This window comes from Pleurodeles waltl, chromosome 5, assembly GCF_031143425.1.
Source record: "Pleurodeles waltl isolate 20211129_DDA chromosome 5, aPleWal1.hap1.20221129, whole genome shotgun sequence".
Taxonomy (NCBI): Eukaryota; Metazoa; Chordata; class Amphibia; order Caudata; family Salamandridae; genus Pleurodeles; species Pleurodeles waltl.
Genome location: NC_090444.1, coordinates 68,621,375 through 68,642,729, shown reverse-complemented (window position 1 = coordinate 68,642,729; position 21,355 = coordinate 68,621,375). Strand labels below are relative to the sequence as shown.

Below are 21,355 nucleotides of genomic sequence, written 5' to 3'. Positions count from 1 at the left end.
GCCAAACTGACTCGTCCCCTGCTCCAGAGGGCGAGAGAGTCTGAGAATTAATACCTGGGTATCTGCTCCTCTGCAACCCCCACCTCGTGCCCCACTTCAAGATGGCCGCCATGATTGTGCTCATCAGGTCGTTTGAATAGTTTGTCTCTTGTCTTTGCGCGCTCCGTCGCGCTACGAATGATGGGGGGTGTAGTTCTTTTCAACGCGGGGTACCTTTTAGAAAACAGTGTGGCCTACATTGATGAACTACGTGTCCCAGCCTGACCCCGCGCGCTGAAGTGTGACAGCGGGGGGAGGGAGCGGGCAGTAAGATGGCGGGGAATGGAGAAGAAGCGATGCTCCTCCGGCCTGGGCACAGGAAGCGGCACCTGGGGAAGGAGGAACCCGCGGCGGGACAGGAGCCGCTGGAGGGCGAGAAAGCCGTGTCCCGTTCCAACAGGTAGGAGCGGAAGGGACTCCCCCCGGCCCCCCCTTTAGTGCGGCCAGCATCCCGCGCCCCTCCTTCCCTGCCTGCATCCGCCCGCCCATGACACCTGCACACCCGGCCGTCCGCGCCTTGCTGCCCGCAGCCTCCGCCGGCTCACATGCCCGGAGCTTCACGTGGGCGGGCACGTCCTTAATCTGAGAGGCAGAGCACCGGCACTTCTCAGCACTGATGCAGTACACTTAATGCTAGAGTACCGGCACTTCTCAGCACTGATGCAGTACACTTAATGCTAGAGTACCGGTACTTCTCAGCACTGATGCGGTACACTTAATGCTAGAGTACCGGCACTTCTCAGCACTGATGCACTACATGTAATGTGTAGAGCACCGGCACTTCTCAGCACTGATGCAGTACACTTAATGCTAGAGTACCGGTACTTCTCAGCACTGATGCAGTACACTTAATGCTAGAGTACCGGTACTTCTCAGCACTGATGCAGTACACTTAATGCTAGAGTACCGGTACTTCTCAGCACTGATGCACTACATGTAATGTGTAGAGTACCGGTACTTCTCAGCACTGATGCACTACATGTAATGTGTAGAGTACCGGTACTTCTCAGCACTGATGCACTACATGTAATGTGTAGAGTACCGGTACTTCTCAGCACTGATGCAGTACACTTAATGCTAGAGTACCAGTACTTCTCAGCACTGATGCAGTACACTTAATGTAGAGTACCGGTACTTCTCAGCACTGATGCAGTACACTTAATGCTAGAGTACCGGTACTTCTCAGCACTGATGCAGTACACTTAATGTAGAGTACCGGTACTTCTCAGCACTGATGCAGTACACTTAATGCTAGAGTACCGGTACTTCTCAGCATGATGCACTACATGTAATGCTAGAGTACCGGTACTTCTCAGCACTGATGCAGTACACTTAATGCTAGAGTACCGGTACTTCTCAGCACTGATGCACTACATGTAATGTGTAGAGTACCGGTACTTCTCAGCACTGATGCACTACATGTAATGTGTAGAGTACCGGTACTTCTCAGCACTGATGCACTACATGTAATGTGTAGAGTACCGGTACTTCTCAGCACTGATGCAGTACACTTAATGCTAGAGTACCAGTACTTCTCAGCACTGATGCAGTACACTTAATGTAGAGTACCGGTACTTCTCAGCACTGATGCAGTACACTTAATGCTAGAGTACCGGTACTTCTCAGCATGATGCACTACATGTAATGTAGAGTACCGGTACTTCTCAGCACTGATGCAGTACACTTAATGCTAGAGTACCGGTACTTCTCAGCACTGATGCAGTACACTTAATGCTAGAAAACCAGTACTTCTCAGCATGATGCACTACATGTAATGTAGAGTACCGGTACTTCTCAGCACTGATGCAGTACACTTAATGCTAGAGTACCGGTACTTCTCAGCACTGATGCAGTACACTTAATGCTAGAGTACCGGTACTTCTCAGCACTGATGCAGTACACTTAATGCTAGAGTACCGGTACTTCTCAGCACTGATGCACTACATGTAATGTAGAGTACCGGTACTTCTCAGCACTGATGCAGTACATGTAATGTAGAGTACCGGTACTTCTCAGCACTGATGCAGTACATGTAATGTAGAGTACCGGTACTTCTCAGCACTGATGCAGTACATGTAATGTAGAGTACCGGCACTTCTCAGCACTGATGCAGTACATGTAATGTAGAGTACCGGTACTTCTCAGCACTGATGCAGTACACTTAATGCTAGAGTACCGGTACTTCTCAGCATGATGCACTACATGTAATGTAGAGTACCGGTACTTCTCAGCACTGATGCAGTACACTTAATGCTAGAGTACCGGTACTTCTCAGCACTGATGCAGTACACTTAATGCTAGAGTACCGGTACTTCTCAGCACTGATGCAGTACACTTAATGCTAGAGTACCGGGACTTCTCAGCACTGATGCACTACATGTAATGTAGAGTACCGGTACTTCTCAGCACTGATGCAGTACATGTAATGTAGAGTACCGGTACTTCTCAGCACTGATGCACTACATGTAATGTAGAGTACCGGCACTTCTCAGCACTGATGCACTACATGTAATGTAGAGTACCGGTACTTCTCAGCACTGATGCAGTACACTTAATGCTAGAGTACCGGTACTTCTCAGCATGATGCACTACATGTAATGTAGAGTACCGGTACTTCTCAGCACTTATGCAGTACACTTAATGCTAGAGTACCGGTACTTCTCAGCACTGATGCAGTACACTTAATGCTAGAAAACCAGTACTTCTCAGCATGATGCACTACATGTAATGTAGAGTACCGGTACTTCTCAGCACTGATGCAGTACACTTAATGCTAGAGTACCGGCACTTCTCAGCACTGATGCAGTACACTTAATGCTAGAGTACCGGCACTTCTCAGCACTGATGCAGTACACTTAATGTGTAGAGTACCGGTACTTCTCACATGATGCACTACATGTAATGTAGAGTACCGGTACTTCTCAGCACTGATGCAGTACACTTAATGCTAGAGTACCGGTACTTCTCAGCATGATGCACTACATGTAATGTAGAGTACCGGCACTTCTCAGCACTGATGCAGTACACTTAATGTGTAGAGTACCGGTACTTCTCAGCACTGATGCAGTACACTTAATGCTAGAGTACCGGCACTTCTCAGCACTGATGCAGTACACTTAATGCTAGAGTACCGGTACTTCTCAGCACTGATGCAGTACACTTAATGTGTAGAGTACCGGTACTTCTCAGCACTGATGCAGTACACTTAATGCTAGAGTACCGGTACTTCTCAGCACTGATGCACTACATGTAATGTAGAGTACCGGGACTTCTCAGCACTGATGCAGTACACTTAATGCTAGAGTACCAGTACTTCTCAGCACTGATGCACTACATATAATGTAGATTACTGGTACTTCTCAGCCCTGATGCAGTACACTTAATGCTAGAGTACCAGCACTGATGCAGTACACATAATGCTAGAGTACCGGTACTTCTCAGCACTGATGCAGTACACATAATGCTAGAGTACCGGTACTTCTCAGCACTGATGCAGTACACTTAATGCTAGAGTACCGGTACTTCTCAGCATGATGCACTACATGTAATGTAGAGTACCGGGACTTCTCAGCACTGATGCAGTACACATAATGGGTAGAGTACTGGTACTTCTCAGCCCTGATGCAATACACTTAATGCTAGATTACCAGCACTTCTCAGCACTGATGCACTACATGTAATGTAGAGTACCGGGACTTCTCAGCACTGATGCAGTACACATAATTGGTAGAGTACTGCTACTTCTCAGCCCTGATGCAATACTCTTAATGCTAGAGTACCAGCACTTCTCAGCATGATGCACTACATGTAATGTAGAGTACCGGTACTTCTCAGCACTGATGCAGTACACATAATGCTAGAGTACCGGTACTTCTCAGCATGATGCACTACATGTAATGTAGAGTACCGGGACTTCTCAGCACTGATGCAGTACACATAATTGGTAGAGTACTGCTACTTCTCAGCCCTGATGCAATACACTTAATGCTAGAGTACCAGCACTTCTCAGCATGATGCACTACATGTAATGTAGAGTACCGGTACTTCTCAGCACTGATGCAGTACACATAATGCTAGAGTACCGGTACTTCTCAGCACTGATGCACTACATGTAATGTAGAGTACCGGGACTTCTCAGCACTGATGCACTACATGTAATGTAGAGTACCGGGACTTCTCAGCACTGATGCACTACATGTAATGTAGAGCACCGGGACTTCTCAGCACTGATGCAGTACACTTAATGCTAGAGTACCGGGACTTCTCAGCACTGATGCACTACATGTAATGTAGAGTACCGGGACTTCTCAGCATGATGCACTACATGTAATGTAGAGTACCGGGACTTCTCAGCACTGATGCACTACATGTAATGCTAGAGTACCGGTACTTCTCAGCACTGATGCACTACATGTAATGCGGTACTTCTCAGCACTGATGCACTACATGTAATGTAGAGTACCGGGACTTCTCAGCATGATGCACTACATGTAATGCAGAGTACCGGGACTTCTCAGCACTGATGCAGTACACATAATGGGTAGAGTACTGCTACTTCTCAGCACTGATGCAGTACACATAATGGGTAGAGTACTGGTACTTCTCAGCCCTGATGCAATACACTTAATGCTAGAGTACCAGCACTTCTCAGCATGATGCACTACATGTAATGTAGAGTACCGGGACTTCTCAGCACTGATGCAGTACACATAATTGGTAGAGTACTGGTACTTCTCAGCCCTGATGCAATACACTTAATGCTAGAGTACCAGCACTTCTCAGCATGATGCACTACATGTAATGTAGAGTACCGGTACTTCTCAGCACTGATGCAGTACACATAATGGGTAGAGTACTGCTACTTCTCAGCACTGATGCAGTACACTTAATGCTAGAGTACCAGTACTTCTCAGCATGATGCACTACATGTAATGTAGATTACTGGGACTTCTCAGCACTGATGCAGTACACATAATGGGTAGAGTACTGGTACTTCTCAGCCCTGATGCAATACACTTAATGCTAGAGTACCAGCACTTCTCAGCATGATGCACTACATGTAATGTAGAGTACCAGTACTTCTCAGCACTGATGCAGTACACATAATGGGTAGAGTAGTGGCACTTCTTAGCACTGAAGCAGTACACTTAATGCTAGACTACCGGCACTTCTCAGCACTGCTGCAGTACATTTAATGGGTAGAGTACCGTCACTTCTCAGCATGATGCACTACATGTAATGTAGAGTACTGGGACTTCTCAACACTGATGCAATACATTTAATGGGAGAATATCTGAACTTCTCAGCACTGTTGCAGTACATTTAATGGGTAGCGTACCTGCACTTATCGACACTGATGCAATACATTTAATGGGTAGAGTGCCAGCACTTTACAGAACCAAACAGGTACTCTGAATAGCAAGTACTTGCACTTCTTTATGTTCATTCGAAGCACTGCACATACCCATCTGTTCATCCATCCTTTTACTGTACATCACGGTTCATCTATCTGCTGCCACATCTATAATCCATTTACTGAAGCAGACGTCCAAAAACCTGTAACTTCCGAATGTACCTCTCCAGCCAATTGGCCACAGACTGTTCATGTTTAAACCCCTGGTGTTATGACTCTTCACTTGGCGCACTAGTCTTAATCTGGAGGAAAAACAAAAAACAACAACAATTCAGTTGCTCCTGGTATGCAAGCATAACATGTTTCACAGAGTGGCTCAAGCAAGCTTTTCTAATCGACCTCGTTGGTAATGTTCTGATAAAACTGTTACTGTGTAGTGTGTAACTTGTGCAACAGTAGTTGTTTGCTGGCTATGTGGATTTCCTTGAACCCACATCTTCCTCTAGCCCAAGTGTAGCAAACTGCAGGCCAGCTAGAACTGGCACCCCTGTAATTGCCTAGAGTTCATCAACTCATTCCTCACACCCACTACGGTATACAGCATGGGGCAAAGGGTCCGCTCTTTTACGTCATTGGCTAACTTCACTGTGAGCGATGTCATTTGCTCTTTTGAAAGGAGCATATCCACACACAAAGTAGCCACGGGTTACTATGACACTTCATGCTTTTTGAGACCCCCCAAAAAGGTTTACTTTCAGACATTTTTTTTTTCCATTGACTCACGTCCGACAGCTTCCCCAGCAATAACGCTTTGCAAAAATATCAAAACAAAGCAAGCATTGACTAAGCCAGACCTCTTGTCATTAAGTGTGGTAGTAATAAAAGCTTTTTTTTTTTTTTTTTTTTTTTTACACCCTGCCACACTCGTTGACCATGGAAAAATAACCTTTCAAAATTCATCAGAATAATATTTTTGAAGAAAAAACGTCGAAAAATAAATAAGTAGTTTATAATGCATTAGAACTTAGTGTCAGGTTTGTCAGTTACAAACTGATGGATGGTGGACTTAAAGTGCATTTTCATTCACACACATAAAGCATAAAGATGCAGAGGACAGTTGTTTTGTGTTTTTTCCACTGCTGTTCTGCTTCCCAGCCTCTAAACATAACAACCGTGGAATAGACAGGGGGAAGTGACATTTCTCCTGTGTAACCCCTCCAGTCATGTCAAAGATATTTTGCCAGTGTCTGTGAGCTGCCAGATAGACAATTGGAAAATAAACAAGCACGTGTCCCCTCCGAGCTTTCATATAGAGAAAAAAGACTTGGTCCTAGATCAGCATCAACTACCAGAATCTGACAGGTTGCCACATAGTGTTAGCATTGTATTCACCAACCCATTTACCTGTGCTCCTAACTATCTGTGTTTTACCTGTGTTTCCACCAATCTCGTAGTATAACCTTTTGATAGTCTTGTGATGTTTTTCTACTTTTCGGGTTTACTCAGTTGTTACTTCCTACCATTTTCAGTGGATTGACGAAGGTACTGGCTTTCCATTCATCTTTGGATTCTACCCACTATTACTCTGCCTATCCAGCTTCTTTTGCATCCAGTTATTTTGAGTCACTCGTCTGTGTACAGTCGTGTACTATCTCCCATACATCAATCCACTTGTCATTTCTTCTATCCATGTATCTTTACATATTTATATCCTCCTAATTGCCTATCCATTCGTTTGCACCTCCATCAGGCCTCGTGTCTTTCCTTCTATTCACTTGGAATTCCAATCATCAGAGCACGTTTTGTTAAAAATAGGTTTAGAGATATGCTGCTGTTTGTTCGTGTTAGATAGTTTTGTTTGATGATTGGCAATATAAACATACTAAGACATTCAGTGTACCCGATGCCCAAATTCAAAATAACATTTGCTTTTAATTTTCTTAATATGAAAGATTTAAGCTATTAAATTATTTTCTTCTTAATCAGTACAAAAATCAGTTTTAGGAAGCTGTCTTTTGAAATACGCTTTCCCAGCTTCCATCCGTTGTACAGCCATCATCTATTCACCAACTTGTGCATCAGGCCACCCACCTTTGCTTTCAGTTATCTTTTCACAGTTGGATCCAATTTTACATCACCTATACGTCGATCCAGCTGTACGTTTATGCATCTAGTTTTCTCTGTACACTCCTATTATTCCACATCCAGTCAAGTAATGCTTATATTTATTTTGTAGCACAATTCAGACAATCTAAAGCATCCGAAAAAACTGTTAGCTGGAATGCTTCACTTTTATTTTTTAGGGTTATCCTTAGCATAAACCAGGTTTTGCAATGCAATTTGCACACAGGATTGCTCCAGAGCGTTTTATTTATATTTTTTCCACTTAATGGATGTAGCTTTAAAATATCCTAGTACTTGGGTCAGCAACAAGTCTTCTGTCCTGGGTATGTAAAGCGCCTCTGTTAGATGAAACCCTGAAACTGGTGCTGCCGTCCTGTATGCACTTACTGTGCAGAGAGTGTGTAGCACTGCATATTGTATGAGTTGGAATACTGGGGCTAGAGGGATCCATTTTGGACACCCCTGGTTTAGCATTTCATAAGGAGGATGAGGACACCTTTCCTCAGGCTGCGGAACTGTATTACCTGCATTTCTGTGCCTGGAGGGTGGGGATCTATAATGACGTGAGAGAGGATAGAGACATGGTTACCTTTTAGAATTTCAGTGAGGACTGTTGGCAAAGGACTGCTGAATAGTTCTTCCTTAGCACAGCCCTTTGGTTCATGTTAGCAGTGAAAGTGTGGCTACAGTTTCTGTTGTTCAAAGTGAACCGTTTTCAAGGGATGGAATGTCATTTTGTCTGCCTCGGATAAGTGGTTCATGAAAGCTAATAGCAGCCAGGTGCAGAGATCTCAAATTCATTGTGCCCTTGTTTTGGGTACCCCGCCTTGGACCCAGCACAGTTGCTACCTCCCGTGAGAGCCATCACCTTGCACAAAAGCTGTGTGTGAGAAATAGCCAGGAAATCACATTTAAAAGAGAACTAATCCATAGAGATTGTGAACTATTTAGATAGTGGTTTTACATTATTTGTCTGAAAATGTGTGTAAAAGTTAGAACCTTCTAACCCCACTGTGTTCCACATCTAAGTTCTTCTTAATTAAGGAAGGGAGTGCTCTACAGAGGGCTTGACAGTAAGTGTCTCAGACGTTAGGGGACATTACGTTCTTTTGGAGGAGCTAAACTTCTGCTTGAAGTGTTATGAAGCCTGATTGCTGACAGAGGGAAAGTGTGTACCTGACGCTGCAGGAGAGACTGTCCTCAGAAGAAGTCCATTGAGTTATCAGCATAAGAGCATGCAGGGAAAGCTGACAGATTGAAACCAGAAGTGTCTCCCTTCCCCAGTCTTTGTGAGCAGTTTCTGTGTGAGCCCCATTAAGACTTTTCATAAGCAAGTACCACCACGTTGCACAGTAGTCTGGCGGGTGTGGGCACCAGAGACTGTTGCTGCCGATGTTGGGAAGCGAAGCTGCACCACACCTGAAGTGGGAATCCCAGATGGGCTCAGAAGCCGCAACTGATGAAGACACTGCCAAGGCTGACTCAGCCAGGAGACAACAACCTCTGAGTCTTAGCTCCTGTCTACAGTCGGCTGTAAAGGCTGCTGCTGCCAAGGACGAGTGGTGTAGCGCAAGCCTCCCAGCAAGCTCTGTTTCAACGCTAGGCTGACAATGCGGCCACTGCGGTGAAGTCAGGAGTGCCACCGGCAGCACTGGTATTACTGCAAAACTCTAAAGCAGTAAACTCAAGGCTTAGTGTGCCCCTGGGACAAGAGACTAACAGATGCAGGCTAGTGTATGGTCTAGGATTTACACGTTTGCTGCATAAATGCTAAAGGTAAAAGTAAAGTAGTTGAACTGAGTTGTACAGTAGACCATTTAGAGTATTTGACACAATCTCTACTTGTGCTTAATGGATGCCAATGCTTGTGGTGTGTTGGGGATTGTAATTCTAGGATCCTGACCTTAGTGGGGAGAAAGTACTGCAGAGGGGGAGGTGTAGCAACTTGTGGTCAAGCCCCATGTTGCACACCTACTGCACTGTGTGAAGTATTTAGTATTGTTGTGAGATTAAAAGTAATGCCCTTTACATAAACGAATAGCCTTGGGCTGAACATTACATAATTGTGTGTTTGGTGAATTCTGGCCTGCCACTGTAGCACTCTGGGAAGTCTTGGCCTGATCACCCTTGTTACTCTGAGACTGGTAGGAGAGGCTGCGGGACACCAATGGCAGACTCTGTCATCCACTGCGGTTGGGGATCCATAGGCCCTGTCCGCTCTGTGCGCCCACCAGCCCCCAGAACAGGGTCTGACAGTTGGTCGGTGTTGCCGTAGCCTAACCCTTGTAACTCGGCTTGTACATGTTCCTTAATTTGCCTTAGCGAACAGAACATTGTAAAAGCAGATTTGTTTCAATGAATTGTTTGTTGCAAATGCCACGGATTTTACACAACTTGCTTGTATTATTGCCTCTGTAGGGAAGACACTAAACCTTGGCCATTCCAGAGCTAGATTAACACTTGAACCACGGTTAAGTGTAACTCAGGACTAAAAGTGCGTTTTACCGGAAGGTGCCCTCTCCTTAAAGACACTTTTGTGATTTCTCTACATTCCGTCATTTGTTGTGCCAAGACTTTTTGTTGAACCTTCTTTACATTTCCTTCTAAGATACAGTTTCTGCAACATGGCCCGTTCATCCCACGTGCATTTAACCATGGCGTATGTGCTTCAGCCTCTAAGGCCTTTAACTTCTTTTACTAGCAGCCCAGAGCAAAAGTGCTGTTGTCATTATCTTGACAATAATAACTAATCACATTCTAGTCCATGTATACCTTAAAGAGCTTGACAGTACCTGTGTCAAAGTTCTGAATGACAATTTCTCTTATTGAGGGTGTTGAAGACACAGTGAGCTGGTATTTTCTGTGTAGATAATTTCGGCCCCGTTCAGCATGGTCTGGACAACCCGGCTTGTGCTTCAGAGGCTCCTAGTCACTTGATTGTATTACATTTCTGTTTTCATTGCTTTCCTAACCAATATGTTACTCGGCTTCATTCTTGTGGCTGGTGGAGAACATTCCATTGCTCTGGGGCCTGTTCATCCAGGGAACTGCCCCTATGTTCCATCCTTTTGACTTTGGAATGTGGTCTGAATATTAGTTTAATACCAGTTGTGGCACGTAAGATCAAATTTAACCTGCTTCTGCAAGTTTCTCGGAGTCCTGCTCCAGATGTCTATATCTGAGGCTCTCTTACTTTCTTCTGACAGGTGGCAGAGAAAATCTTTGAAGGCAGGGTTGATGTCCTGTTTAATCAAATTGACGACTAGCATTGCTTCTTGATCTTATATTTGTGGTGTCCTGTTGATGGCGTTTATAGGTAGACGTGTCCCATGTAGTAGTGCAACTGGCCTGTGACTTTGTTCTCTGAATGACTCAAAGGGTCTTGTCGAGCCAAGACAATTCAAAGTCATTTACTGCAAGCAGTTGTGTTTAGTTGTGAGATTAATGAATGATCCAGAATAAGCACTAACTAGTGTCTGCCCATTTAATGCCTGCTTCCCACCAAGCAGTTGGAGCTGTCTGACTTGCACAGATTCCCTTGCAACTTGCAGAGAATCTGGGTGTAATCTGCCTACATCTATACATGGAAATCCCAGGATTGCGCAAGGTTTGCCAGTGATTTAAGATTGATGTAGAACAGGCTGGGTAACAAGAAGGAATCATAAGGGACACCATATTTTGAAGTTTCAAATCCAAAGGAAAAGAGTTGAAATTACACTGCCTTAGTGCTACTATTTAATGATTAGAAACAAACTTAATTGTTAGCTCTTAATTAAAGAGACTGTAGGCAGTTCAGCAGTGTTACCTAGTTTACGGTGTGGCACCTGGTCAAAACGTCCAAAGGAACAGTGCTATATCATTGTAGTCAGTCACCACATGGAGATCATGAAGAGCTGATTAAAAAGGACGAATGCATCTTTCACAGACCCCTACTTGAAGACCATCTAGGCCAAGAATTGTCTTGCAACATTCATGTAGTTTAACAGTGACTTGATTCCAGCTCTGTCGCTGCAGATGGAAGCTGTAAAATCAGACGGAAATGTAGTGGGTCCAACAATGTTTTTTCCCCGAATACAATCACTACTGCTTATTTCAAAGGAGAACAGACCTGCTGTCAAAGACTGGTTTAAGAGGTCACATTATGGAGCCTCTAGAAGAAGTCAGAAATGGAATAATGCATCCCATGAGGAGCATGGTCAAGACTGATTTGCATCCGACGGGGTCCAAACCGGGGTGGCGTGGTGAGCAAAATGGTGGATTAAATCCATGTCCATGACTGGGGATCAGATTTGACCACAGACTGGGGGTGAGTGTCTGAAAAATTCGAACACTCCTTCCATCATTTTATTTTGTGGTGGTGTTTTGCACACATGCGTAGACATCCTATGAGGGGGGAGGAATCCCCCCTCTGCTCCTACCACGTCCTGGGTGATTATGGGGAAGGACCATCCTCCCAGGCCCGACTACAGTGCCCAGGCCTCCAACATCTCACTCCAAAGCTCCAAGTCCTGCGTTGCCATTCTAAGAATGAAACTGGCAAGTTTGTGTAGAGGGAACAGATGCTAAGCTTCCATCTCTGACGGTGGCTACTCTTACCATCTGCTTGTGGAGTTTGGAATATTTCTATATGTCCAGCGGCCCTTCAGAGGCAGATCTGGGGCTGTTACACTTTTAGGTGTACTCTTTTAAGACTCTTTATGGGGATTTGCTCAAAATTATTTGGTAGGGTGTATTTTTTTTTGGCGTTTTGCTGCTATTTAGGCTTGGTGGAGGACAATGAGATTGGGTACTTGGCTCTGGATTGAGTTTGGGCTTGTGCACACACCCAGTGAGTTAGGAAGACCCTCTAGGTGGGAGAGTTACAAATAACTACCAGATAAATCCATTTTCTTGCTGATGTGGATTGTTTTAAGAGTGTAGCATAGGTGGTTATCTTTGATCGCTTTTGGCATTGTGGTCAAATTTGTCTCTAGGTTTTAAGACCATCTCTCCACTATTAGTTCCTCCTGGAGTCTTGCTACAGTTTCTTTTTTGACAGCAATTAGAGTAAAAAAAACTGGAATAGGAGGTGCCTCCAACTGAAAGTGAACCACCACGTGCACTCCTTTTTGTAGAGTTAGGTCCTTTGCAGAGCAGACAGTTCTCTGGAGCTCCTCTATACAGGAACTACTTTCTGTTTTATTTTGGGCTAGAACAGAAATGACTGACTTCGAAAATGCAGGACCGAAGGTCTTCTGTACATTTTGCTAGTCTCTAAGTAGATGTGGAAGAATATGTGATTCTGCCCTTCATCTTTATTCTCTTTCCCTCTGCCTCCAACCTTCTTCTCAGTCATCTCTCTACTTTGACTATGTTAGGGATGCAGGTTTGGAGAACCAGATTTGCAAATTTATGGTTCCTAGAACCATTATGTTGTAGATATTTGCCTGTATCCAACTTTAATATTAGTGAGAGTGTTGTGAAATCATAAACCTGATTTGGATGCAGGACCTGCTGAACAACCAGCTTTTTCGGTTGTGCATAGCAGCATGCAAGCACTGCTCTTCTGAACATATTGTAATTATTCCGTTGGATTTAAACACGCCCTTTTCACACCCATTACTTTCATTGGTTCCTGGGCCTGCCTTTCAGAAATCCCTAGTTGTCATTGGTAAATGGTTTACGTTTGTCCCGCCTTGAGGCTGGTTTGTTACCACTCTGGAGACTGACCCTGGTACATGGATTATTGCACGATCAACTAGATATTTTAGTGTGGTGCACTATTTTCTCTTTGGCTTCGCGCTGCATAGCCGTATGTTTCTTCTTCCTTGTTTTTGGGCATCTTGCTGTTTCTTTGTGATGTCTGCAGGCTCTTTTTTTTTTTTTTTTTTTTTCGTTTTTGCAGTTTTATGTAACGCAAACTCGACACAAAGGTATTGGAGCTCTTTATTTTTTTTGCAGTTTTATATATTGTGAACTCAATACAAAGGTATGACAGTGCTTTACATGAGCACTGGATATAATACACAAGAAAGCATTCATTTTTGGTAGCAAGGGGAGATTAAGTGATTTGCCCAGAATCACAGGATGTTGAACTGGCGCCGAGACTTGAACCATGTTCCCCAGCTCCACAGTCGGCAGCTCTGGCCCTTATGCCACATCCTCATCCCTGGGTTCTTTGTGTGGTGCGTGTTGGGGCAGTCTGGGAATAACTTTTAAAAAAAAATGTATTCATTTTTTTATAGTGCTTGGTAATACAGGTTCTGCCATTTCATAGCGCTGCAAAGCAGGAGCCATTCTTAACAGAATCAATATAATTCATTTGCATCGACCTTGCAAAGATGAAGAGGTGAAAAGGCTATGTCTGCATTGTAATCTGTGACACTCTCATTCTGCAAAGACCTCTGCAGTGGATGCATTAACCACCTGACTTGAGTAGAGCTTAACATTAGGCAGCAGCATGTGCTCTTGATAACCTCCGTAGGGTAACCAACTGAGCGCATAGGTTAGTTCTAGGAAAGAAGATTGCAAAAGGTGGTGTCTCCAAAATGGTGGAAAAGGAGTTGTGACTCCAGACCCAAACACTTCACGGCCTCAAGCTTGATGGCAAATAACATCTGCCCTTTGCATGTAAACAGGGCCTCTTAAAACAGAGTTCAGTTCATAGAGGCAGCCATTTTTCTAGCCCTATAGCTCAAAGAAGCTAACACAAGGGTGCCACAATGAGCGGAGCAGCGTATCTATCATAGGGCACAAAAGTGGAGCAAACTCCATCACTTCCTCCTCTCAGAATTCACTGGTGTCATGGCTTTGACAGTCCCTTCACAGCTACTGCGACCTTGCAAATGCCACTTCCGGAAGCTTTCTAAAACAGCGCTCGGATAGCACTGTTTCCTATTTGAAGAGACCCCACCTCGAATATCCCCCACAGGCGCAGAATGCTTCCTCATCACCCTCTGGACTCCTTTTTATAGTATCACAGCCAGTCTGTAGGAATGAGACAAAACACTCCCAAGATGGTGGCCTTGGTGTATCCTCTGCTGCAGCGACAGGACTTGGAGGGTTGCTGTGTCAGTTGGCATACATCCAGTACACTCCAAACCAAAACACAAAAGTAAAAGACATTGACATTTACAAAAACCAATAGCTCTACCTCTCACAAATGCAAGACCTAATTCATTGCAAATGCCTGTTTTGAAAGTACTAACCAACTCTTGGTGGACTCTTGCAAATAAAACTTTGTCCGCCCCTCTTAACCTACTTCTTCAGTCACAGAATATCATTCATGTGCCCATTTTCTTGACCATTTGTTATTGTAAAATGTTGTATTATATTTTTTGAATTTTATAATCATGTAGTGTCACATTTCCCCACTGTATGTAATTCATGTTTGTATCCAATAGGATTTTGTCCTTATCATAGAAAAATTAATTGAAAAATGTCTGCTTGAGGAATATGGATAACGCATTTTAATTCACAAGGATGCTTCTCATTAAGTGATTGCTGTGGATGGTATTTTGTGAAATAAATGGGGTCGGTTGTTGCAGAACTGGCGATTCAGTGTAGGGGATTGAAGGTTGAAACCATAAATGTGATATGTTAGAATATTTTTAAGGGGTATTGTGTATGTGTTTTCAGTGTTGACCTTTGTTTCAATAGATTGCCTTCCAGTAGTACCTCTGGTGTGTTTGGAGTGCAGCCTTCTGCTTTAGGTTGCCAGGTTTCCTTCAGGAGGGGCCTTCTAGTTCTTGTTAGGGTGCCATTTAACTATGTGTTGAGTTTAGAATTGCTATTGTGTGGTTTAGGGTTTTGAAGTTGTGTGATATTAGCTAGCGTGATGGTGATGGGTGATTGGGCATAGATGAGTGCAAGCTTACCTCAGAAGCTGAAGAGTACTGTATGTAGCAACCGTGTTGAATAACTATTGTGGGGTGTATGAGGAAAAGGCTGTGTTATGATTCAAGATACAGAGGGACTACTTGAGGGTGATGCATTTCTTCATTGTTGTGGTTCTTGGCCCGACAAGCTTGAAGGTCCTTGTAGATTATTGCTGGCGTGCTCATTTATTTCCTTCTGAGCTATAGGTTGAAGTAATGAGCCTGATGTGTGTAGGTCTGCTTTGAAGATCCTGAGGGCATATATTGAAAAGCACAAACAGATGTCAAGGCACTCGTGAATTAAAAGTTTGGTGTTCATGAGTTTTTGTCCTGATGTCTTATTCGCAATAATCAACCGTACATTCGACCAGGATAAAGGGCAGAATTGTTAATTTGTTCTTGAAGTATACTGTCCTTTACAACAACAGCCAACACGTGTTTCGTCCTGTCAGAGAGTTGCTCCCAAAGACTTCATCAGGGCTTTCTATTGAATAAGCAAGCAGCGCGGTTTAATGAATGTTTAGATCCCTCTCCTGATAGTTCAACATTAATTCCATCCCATATAGTCAGTTCATGTATTACTGAATGTGCCCCTATCGGTATGTGGACACATTTATCTATGTGCAAAATAATACGAAGGAAAAGAGTCCTTCAGTTTTAGTGGCGTCACTACGAATAGTATTAGGGTATATATTGAAAAGGCTGGTCCTTTCTTAGAAAAGTTGGATGTGTTCTCTGGGAAGTTTGTGAATGTGGAAGCTTGGAGGCAGAAATGCCAGGTAAAATACTTCCTTGATAACTAAATTGTGTTTCTGTGTGGTAATTTCAGGTTTGAAAAGGTGTCATGAAGTGGGGTAGTTGGCAGCAGAGAACTGAGAGCTTGCCAGAACTTACAAAGTGATCATTCCATGATTATTGAGCTGCAGCTATGTAAAGGCTTAGGTCCAATTGTGTGAAGCCTTTCTGTGGTCGCAAAGGGTCTGATTCGCAGAATCAGGCCATTTGTGACTGCAAAAAGACCTTTTCTTATGTAAAAAAACTAAAATAAACATGTTACCGAATCGCAATTTCGGGTGGCGACCAAATACTGAAATCCGTATTCGGAGGGGGTTCATTTTGGGTGCCCCTTCCAAATACCAAATCAGATTGATGCTTGCTAATGTTTTGTGACCGCATCCTATTAGCAAAAGATCTTTTTTTTATTTATTTTTTTACCACCTCCTAAAGTCATTTGCGAACAGAAAGGGCTCCAGAAGGGACCCCCTCTCCTTGTGAATGCTGACAATTTTTTTTTTGTAATTGGGGGGAGTGATCCCATGGGCCAATGCCTACGGTTAAATTAAATTTACACTTGTTTTTTTTCTTTTTTTAAACGCATCCTGTTTTCCTACTGGGAAAACGGGTTTATATATAAATGTTTTATTTAAACCCAATCACAGGCATGGGAATCCTCAGTAGGCCACCATCCCTGTGATGTCTGCGATTCCTAGCGGGTCGCAATTGGCAATCTACCTCTTTAATATTATTGAGGTAGGTCGAACTGCGAACCACTAGGAATCAGTCATTTGGAACCGACCTATTAGTAGATACGTCGGTTCGCAGAGTACCACACCGGTTGAAAAAATACTGGTTGCAAATGGTGACCAGTATTTTGCAACCAAGTGTTAGTACATCTGGCCCTTAAGAGCGAATACTGCCACCAGATCTACAGTGTGATCTTTCATGTGTAAAGTATTAACTCATAGTGACAACTGCAGTGATTTTTGCCATGTGTAGAAAGGTTTGAGCAATGGGGGTTTAGAAAAATATCCACAAAAATGTTGCAGAATAATGAGATTTTTTGGCATGCAGCATTCAATGGTCAGTGACGGTTTCTCATGGTTGGGGGTTCTTGGCCCTATCTTTAGGCCACTCAGATGCATGTTCACGGTCAGTGTCCTTCTCAGTTATGGCCACGAGATGGTGCTATGGTATAGGAAGTAGGTTTTGCGTGTGTTTGTACCTGGTTGCACTATTCAGTTCTTTTTTGCTATGACAGTAGTTTTACCCAAGGTTAACTTTTTGAACTAATGTGCCCAAATTATCAGTTCTTTCCAATTTATTTGGTAACCCTTCCAGGCATGTGTATTGAGCCCATAGTTAAAATTGTAAAACTTCATTTACACGTATCTAAATGCGAAGAGCCAGACCTAGGCTAGATTATTACATTCCCCAGTGATTATATCCATGAGTTCAGTTTAGGATGCATTTGGATGTATCTTATGTGGAAATCTTTTGGTCCGGCTTTGGACAGCATGAAGCCACATTGACACTAGGCGTGTGGAAAACTCGAAATGGCGTAAAAGTGCCGACCGATTACAAGAATTGACGAGTAATGCGTCTCCAGCACTTTGTGCTTAAAATAACGCCTGTGTCGCATTTTGTATTGAAAAAAATAAAATAATAGGGCAAAATGGCATGACTCGTTAAGCAGGTGAATGGCCATTTTGAATACTCAAGCCTGCTCCTGCCTAGCTTTACCTCACGGTTCTCAACTTCCCAGGTCATCGGCACAATTCTTGTCCACTCCCTCTTTTTTTTTTTTATTTCTTCAATTATAGTTTCTCTTCTTATTTCCCCTTTACTGACCCTGGGAGTTTTTTTTAATTTTTAAAAAAATGTTTTTACATTTCTTTTATTTATATATTTTAGTTTTCATGTTTTTGTTCATGGGTCGCTGTTTTTTGGCCTACCTTTTTCCAGCTACCGTTTTGCCCTCTCGGATCCCCCTGTGGTTCGTTGCTTGTGCACCAGCAGTCAGTTAAAACAAATAAGCATGAAATCAGGGAGACTTGGCCAATCTAGTCAATGTGACTCTTTTCTCATCACCACAAACGCTAGACAAAAGTTACCCATGCTTAAACTGTTTTTGCACGCGATTACATAGGAGAAGCTAACCAAGGCGACCCCTAGGGGAGGCATTCAAATTGGATACATTAATTCAGTAATTGCTAGGGTCCTTTCAGGGCCCACGGGATCCCTGCTAGAGGTAGGCAAAAATCAAATAAATTATTTGAGAACTGTGTATTACTGGCTTCTACATTCGGCTATAAACAGAAGTAAAGATCCATAAAAGTCATTATTCCTAGCAAAAGGCTTTCAAAAGTGAAATAAAAAAAGAAAATGCACAATGGTTCCACAAAAGAGTGGTTACTAGTGCCACATGGCCAGCAAAGGGTGAATCATGAAGAACGAAGAATAAAGGGTCACCATATAACACAAGGTTAAAAAACCTACATGTCTGCATGAATACTCATTAGCCCCTAAAATAAAACATATAGTGCAACAGTGAGAATGTGAAAAAGTGTTAAAGACCCACCCATAGCCTACAGTAGGACAGTTTAGTGTATAAACAACAAACATGAACACTGTAAAATTAACAAATATGTGCAAAATTTTAACCAATCACAAGGAAATAACAAAAATGTATATTAAAAACCCAGTCCTCCACCATCCCAAACATTATTCCTTAAAATTGTTTATTCCCACATGGACTCCTACTTCAAACTCGTAGCCAACAGAAGATAAAGGAACAAAACATAGTGGAGCCTCTCCTCCTTTAAACAACAGTTTTGCAAAGAATTGTATTGACTTTACTTGATTTTTCTCAAAGTAAAGATTCCAAGGGTGTTGATGCAGTAGAAATTATAGGAAAACACAGAGTGGTGCTTTGCCTCCAAAATCAAAATCACGAAGGGCTGAAGAAAGCAAAAGAAAGAGCTTTCAAGACAGGAAGAGGAAATGCTATTGTATTCTCAGTTACAACTTCCAGTTTTAGGACATGCTTAATTTTGGTCTTCTGTCGGTGATTTGTCAAGGATCTGTATTCAGATCGAGTAACAAATGTTGGATTTCCTCGTCCTAAATGCTGATTCACTGGAAATCTGAATCTGGTTTTCAGTCAGTTTCCTCCTTTTCCGGTATTATTGTGACATTTCATTATCCAAAGTGTACTTCGGCACAACCTTTTCTGGCCGAAAAGGGCTTTTCACCAGCGAAACCCTTTTCTCCAAAAATTTGTAGCCCATGTTTTCGATATTGCGCCATGTTATGCAGTTTACACGTGAGTTATTCTTGGAGGTTTGCTGCATAGGAGAGATGGAGGTGAATGGTCCATGCTCCCTGTATTGCCTCTACTGGAAGAAGCAACGGGTGGTTTTGCTGCAGTATTACATCCCATATTGCTGCTTCATTGAGTGCAACATTTCAATAGTGTACATAAAAGATTGCTCTTCAGTGCTCTCCTCTGCCTCCCAATATAAGCACCAAGTGGCGCGTACACAAAAGTAAATACCAAATTTGAAGGCTTTTCGACCCATTTTTGGTGTTTACCACCCACTTCAAAATAATGCAAAAGTCATCTGTGCAATAAGACAATGACATACCATGGTACCGGTGCATACCCCTGTGGGGGTCACCTCCTCACTTCTCTAAACACTGCATTGGACATAAACATTTTTCAACAATTTCTGTGATTTGCTGGAATTTGAACAGACACTTCAACATTAGTAATATTTAAGATCACGTAACACCAAAATCTGTTTCTCTGTGCCCCCGCCCGCCTTTCGTAGGTTCTGACTGCTTTGCATGGTTGGGTGCATCACAAGCCCTTCCAAGCTCCTTTAAACCTGCCACTCGTCAGCCTTTCATGGCAAGACACGGTTGCTTATTTGGCTGCTTCACCCGTGTGCCGGAGCTCACATCCCCAACTTATAACCCTACACAGAGTGGGGCTAATCTTTAACTGTTTATTCATTTGAGTCCGCCTTCCTCAGCCATTGCAGGAAGAAAGCATCAATCTCATCATGGATCAGCAGAAAGGAGTGTCTCTCACTGTTACCCATGGACTGTAAGGCCTGTTGGTCTGACTTGCCATGGACTGTAAGGTCTGTAAGGTCTGTTGGTATGACTTGCCATGGACTGTAGGGTCTGTTGGTCTGCCTTGCCATGGGCTGTAAGGCCTGTTGGTCTGCCTTGCCATGGGCTGTAAGGCCTGTTGGTCTGCCTTGCCATGGGCTGTAAGGCCTGTTGGTCTGCCTTGCCATGGGCTGTAAGGCCTGTTGGTCTGCCTTGCCATGGGCTGTAAGGCCTGTTGGTCTGCCTTGCCATGGGCTGTAAGGCCTGTTGGTCTGCCTTGCCATGGGCCGTAAGGCCTGTTGGTCTGACTTGCCATGGGCCGTAAGGCCTGTTGGTCTGCCTTGCCATGGGCCGTAAGGCCTGTTGGTCTGCCTTGCCATGGACCATAAGGCCTGTTGGTCTGCCTTGCCATGGACCGTAAGGCCTGTTGGTCTGCCTTGCCATGGACCGTAAGGCCTGTTGGTCTGCCTTGCCATGGAACGTAAGGTCTGTTGGTCTGACTTGCCATGGTCTGTTGGTCTGCCTTGCCGTGGACCGTAAGGCCTGTTGGTCTGCCTTGCCGTGGACCGTAAGGCCTGTTGGTCTGCCTTGCCGTGGACCGTAAGGCCTGTTGGTCTGCCTTGCCGTGGACCGTAAGGCCTGTTTGTCTGCCTGTCTGAAGAGCGCCTCCCATTGCCGTGCATGGACTACAGTGAAGGTGCATTCTTGCTCTTTAGGTGTTCCTGGTAATTTTTGTTCTTAGATGTTTTTTTTTGCCCATAGTCTATCTTCTCACTCCTGCTGATTTGGCAGCAAAGGTGGTTTATGCACAGAGCTTGATATGAGTTTGGACCTTAACTTGATTTAGTTCTAAATTTGATGCCGCTGTGTTGGTAACCTTGCTCGAAGGACGAGAAAGTAATTTCTCACTTAAATGTGATTTCTGCTCCAAAAAGTTTTCTAAACTCGTGCTAATTTTGCACTTGTGCGCCAAGCGATAATCCATTGCTGCGAATTGTGACTGCTGCATACTAAATCTGCTTCACAAGGTCAACAGCCCTTCGCCTCTTATGCATGGTCTCAGTACAGTCTCGAACTTAAAACTGTT

General features: G+C 43.7%; 1 protein-coding gene across 2 annotated transcripts in view; it reads left to right on the top strand.

The window, feature by feature from the left end:
- The first annotated feature begins 274 nt into the window (after nt 1–274).
- The window catches only part of LOC138295349 (uridine-cytidine kinase-like 1), a 224,947-nt gene continuing 203,866 nt past the window's right edge, over nt 275–21,355 (top strand). For both annotated transcript variants that reach the window (XM_069233582.1, XM_069233583.1), the window contains exon 1: nt 275–439. In XM_069233582.1, the coding sequence (XP_069089683.1) occupies nt 312–439 (128 nt within the window). In that variant the 5' untranslated portion in view covers nt 275–311. The remainder of the gene's footprint in view (nt 440–21,355) is intronic.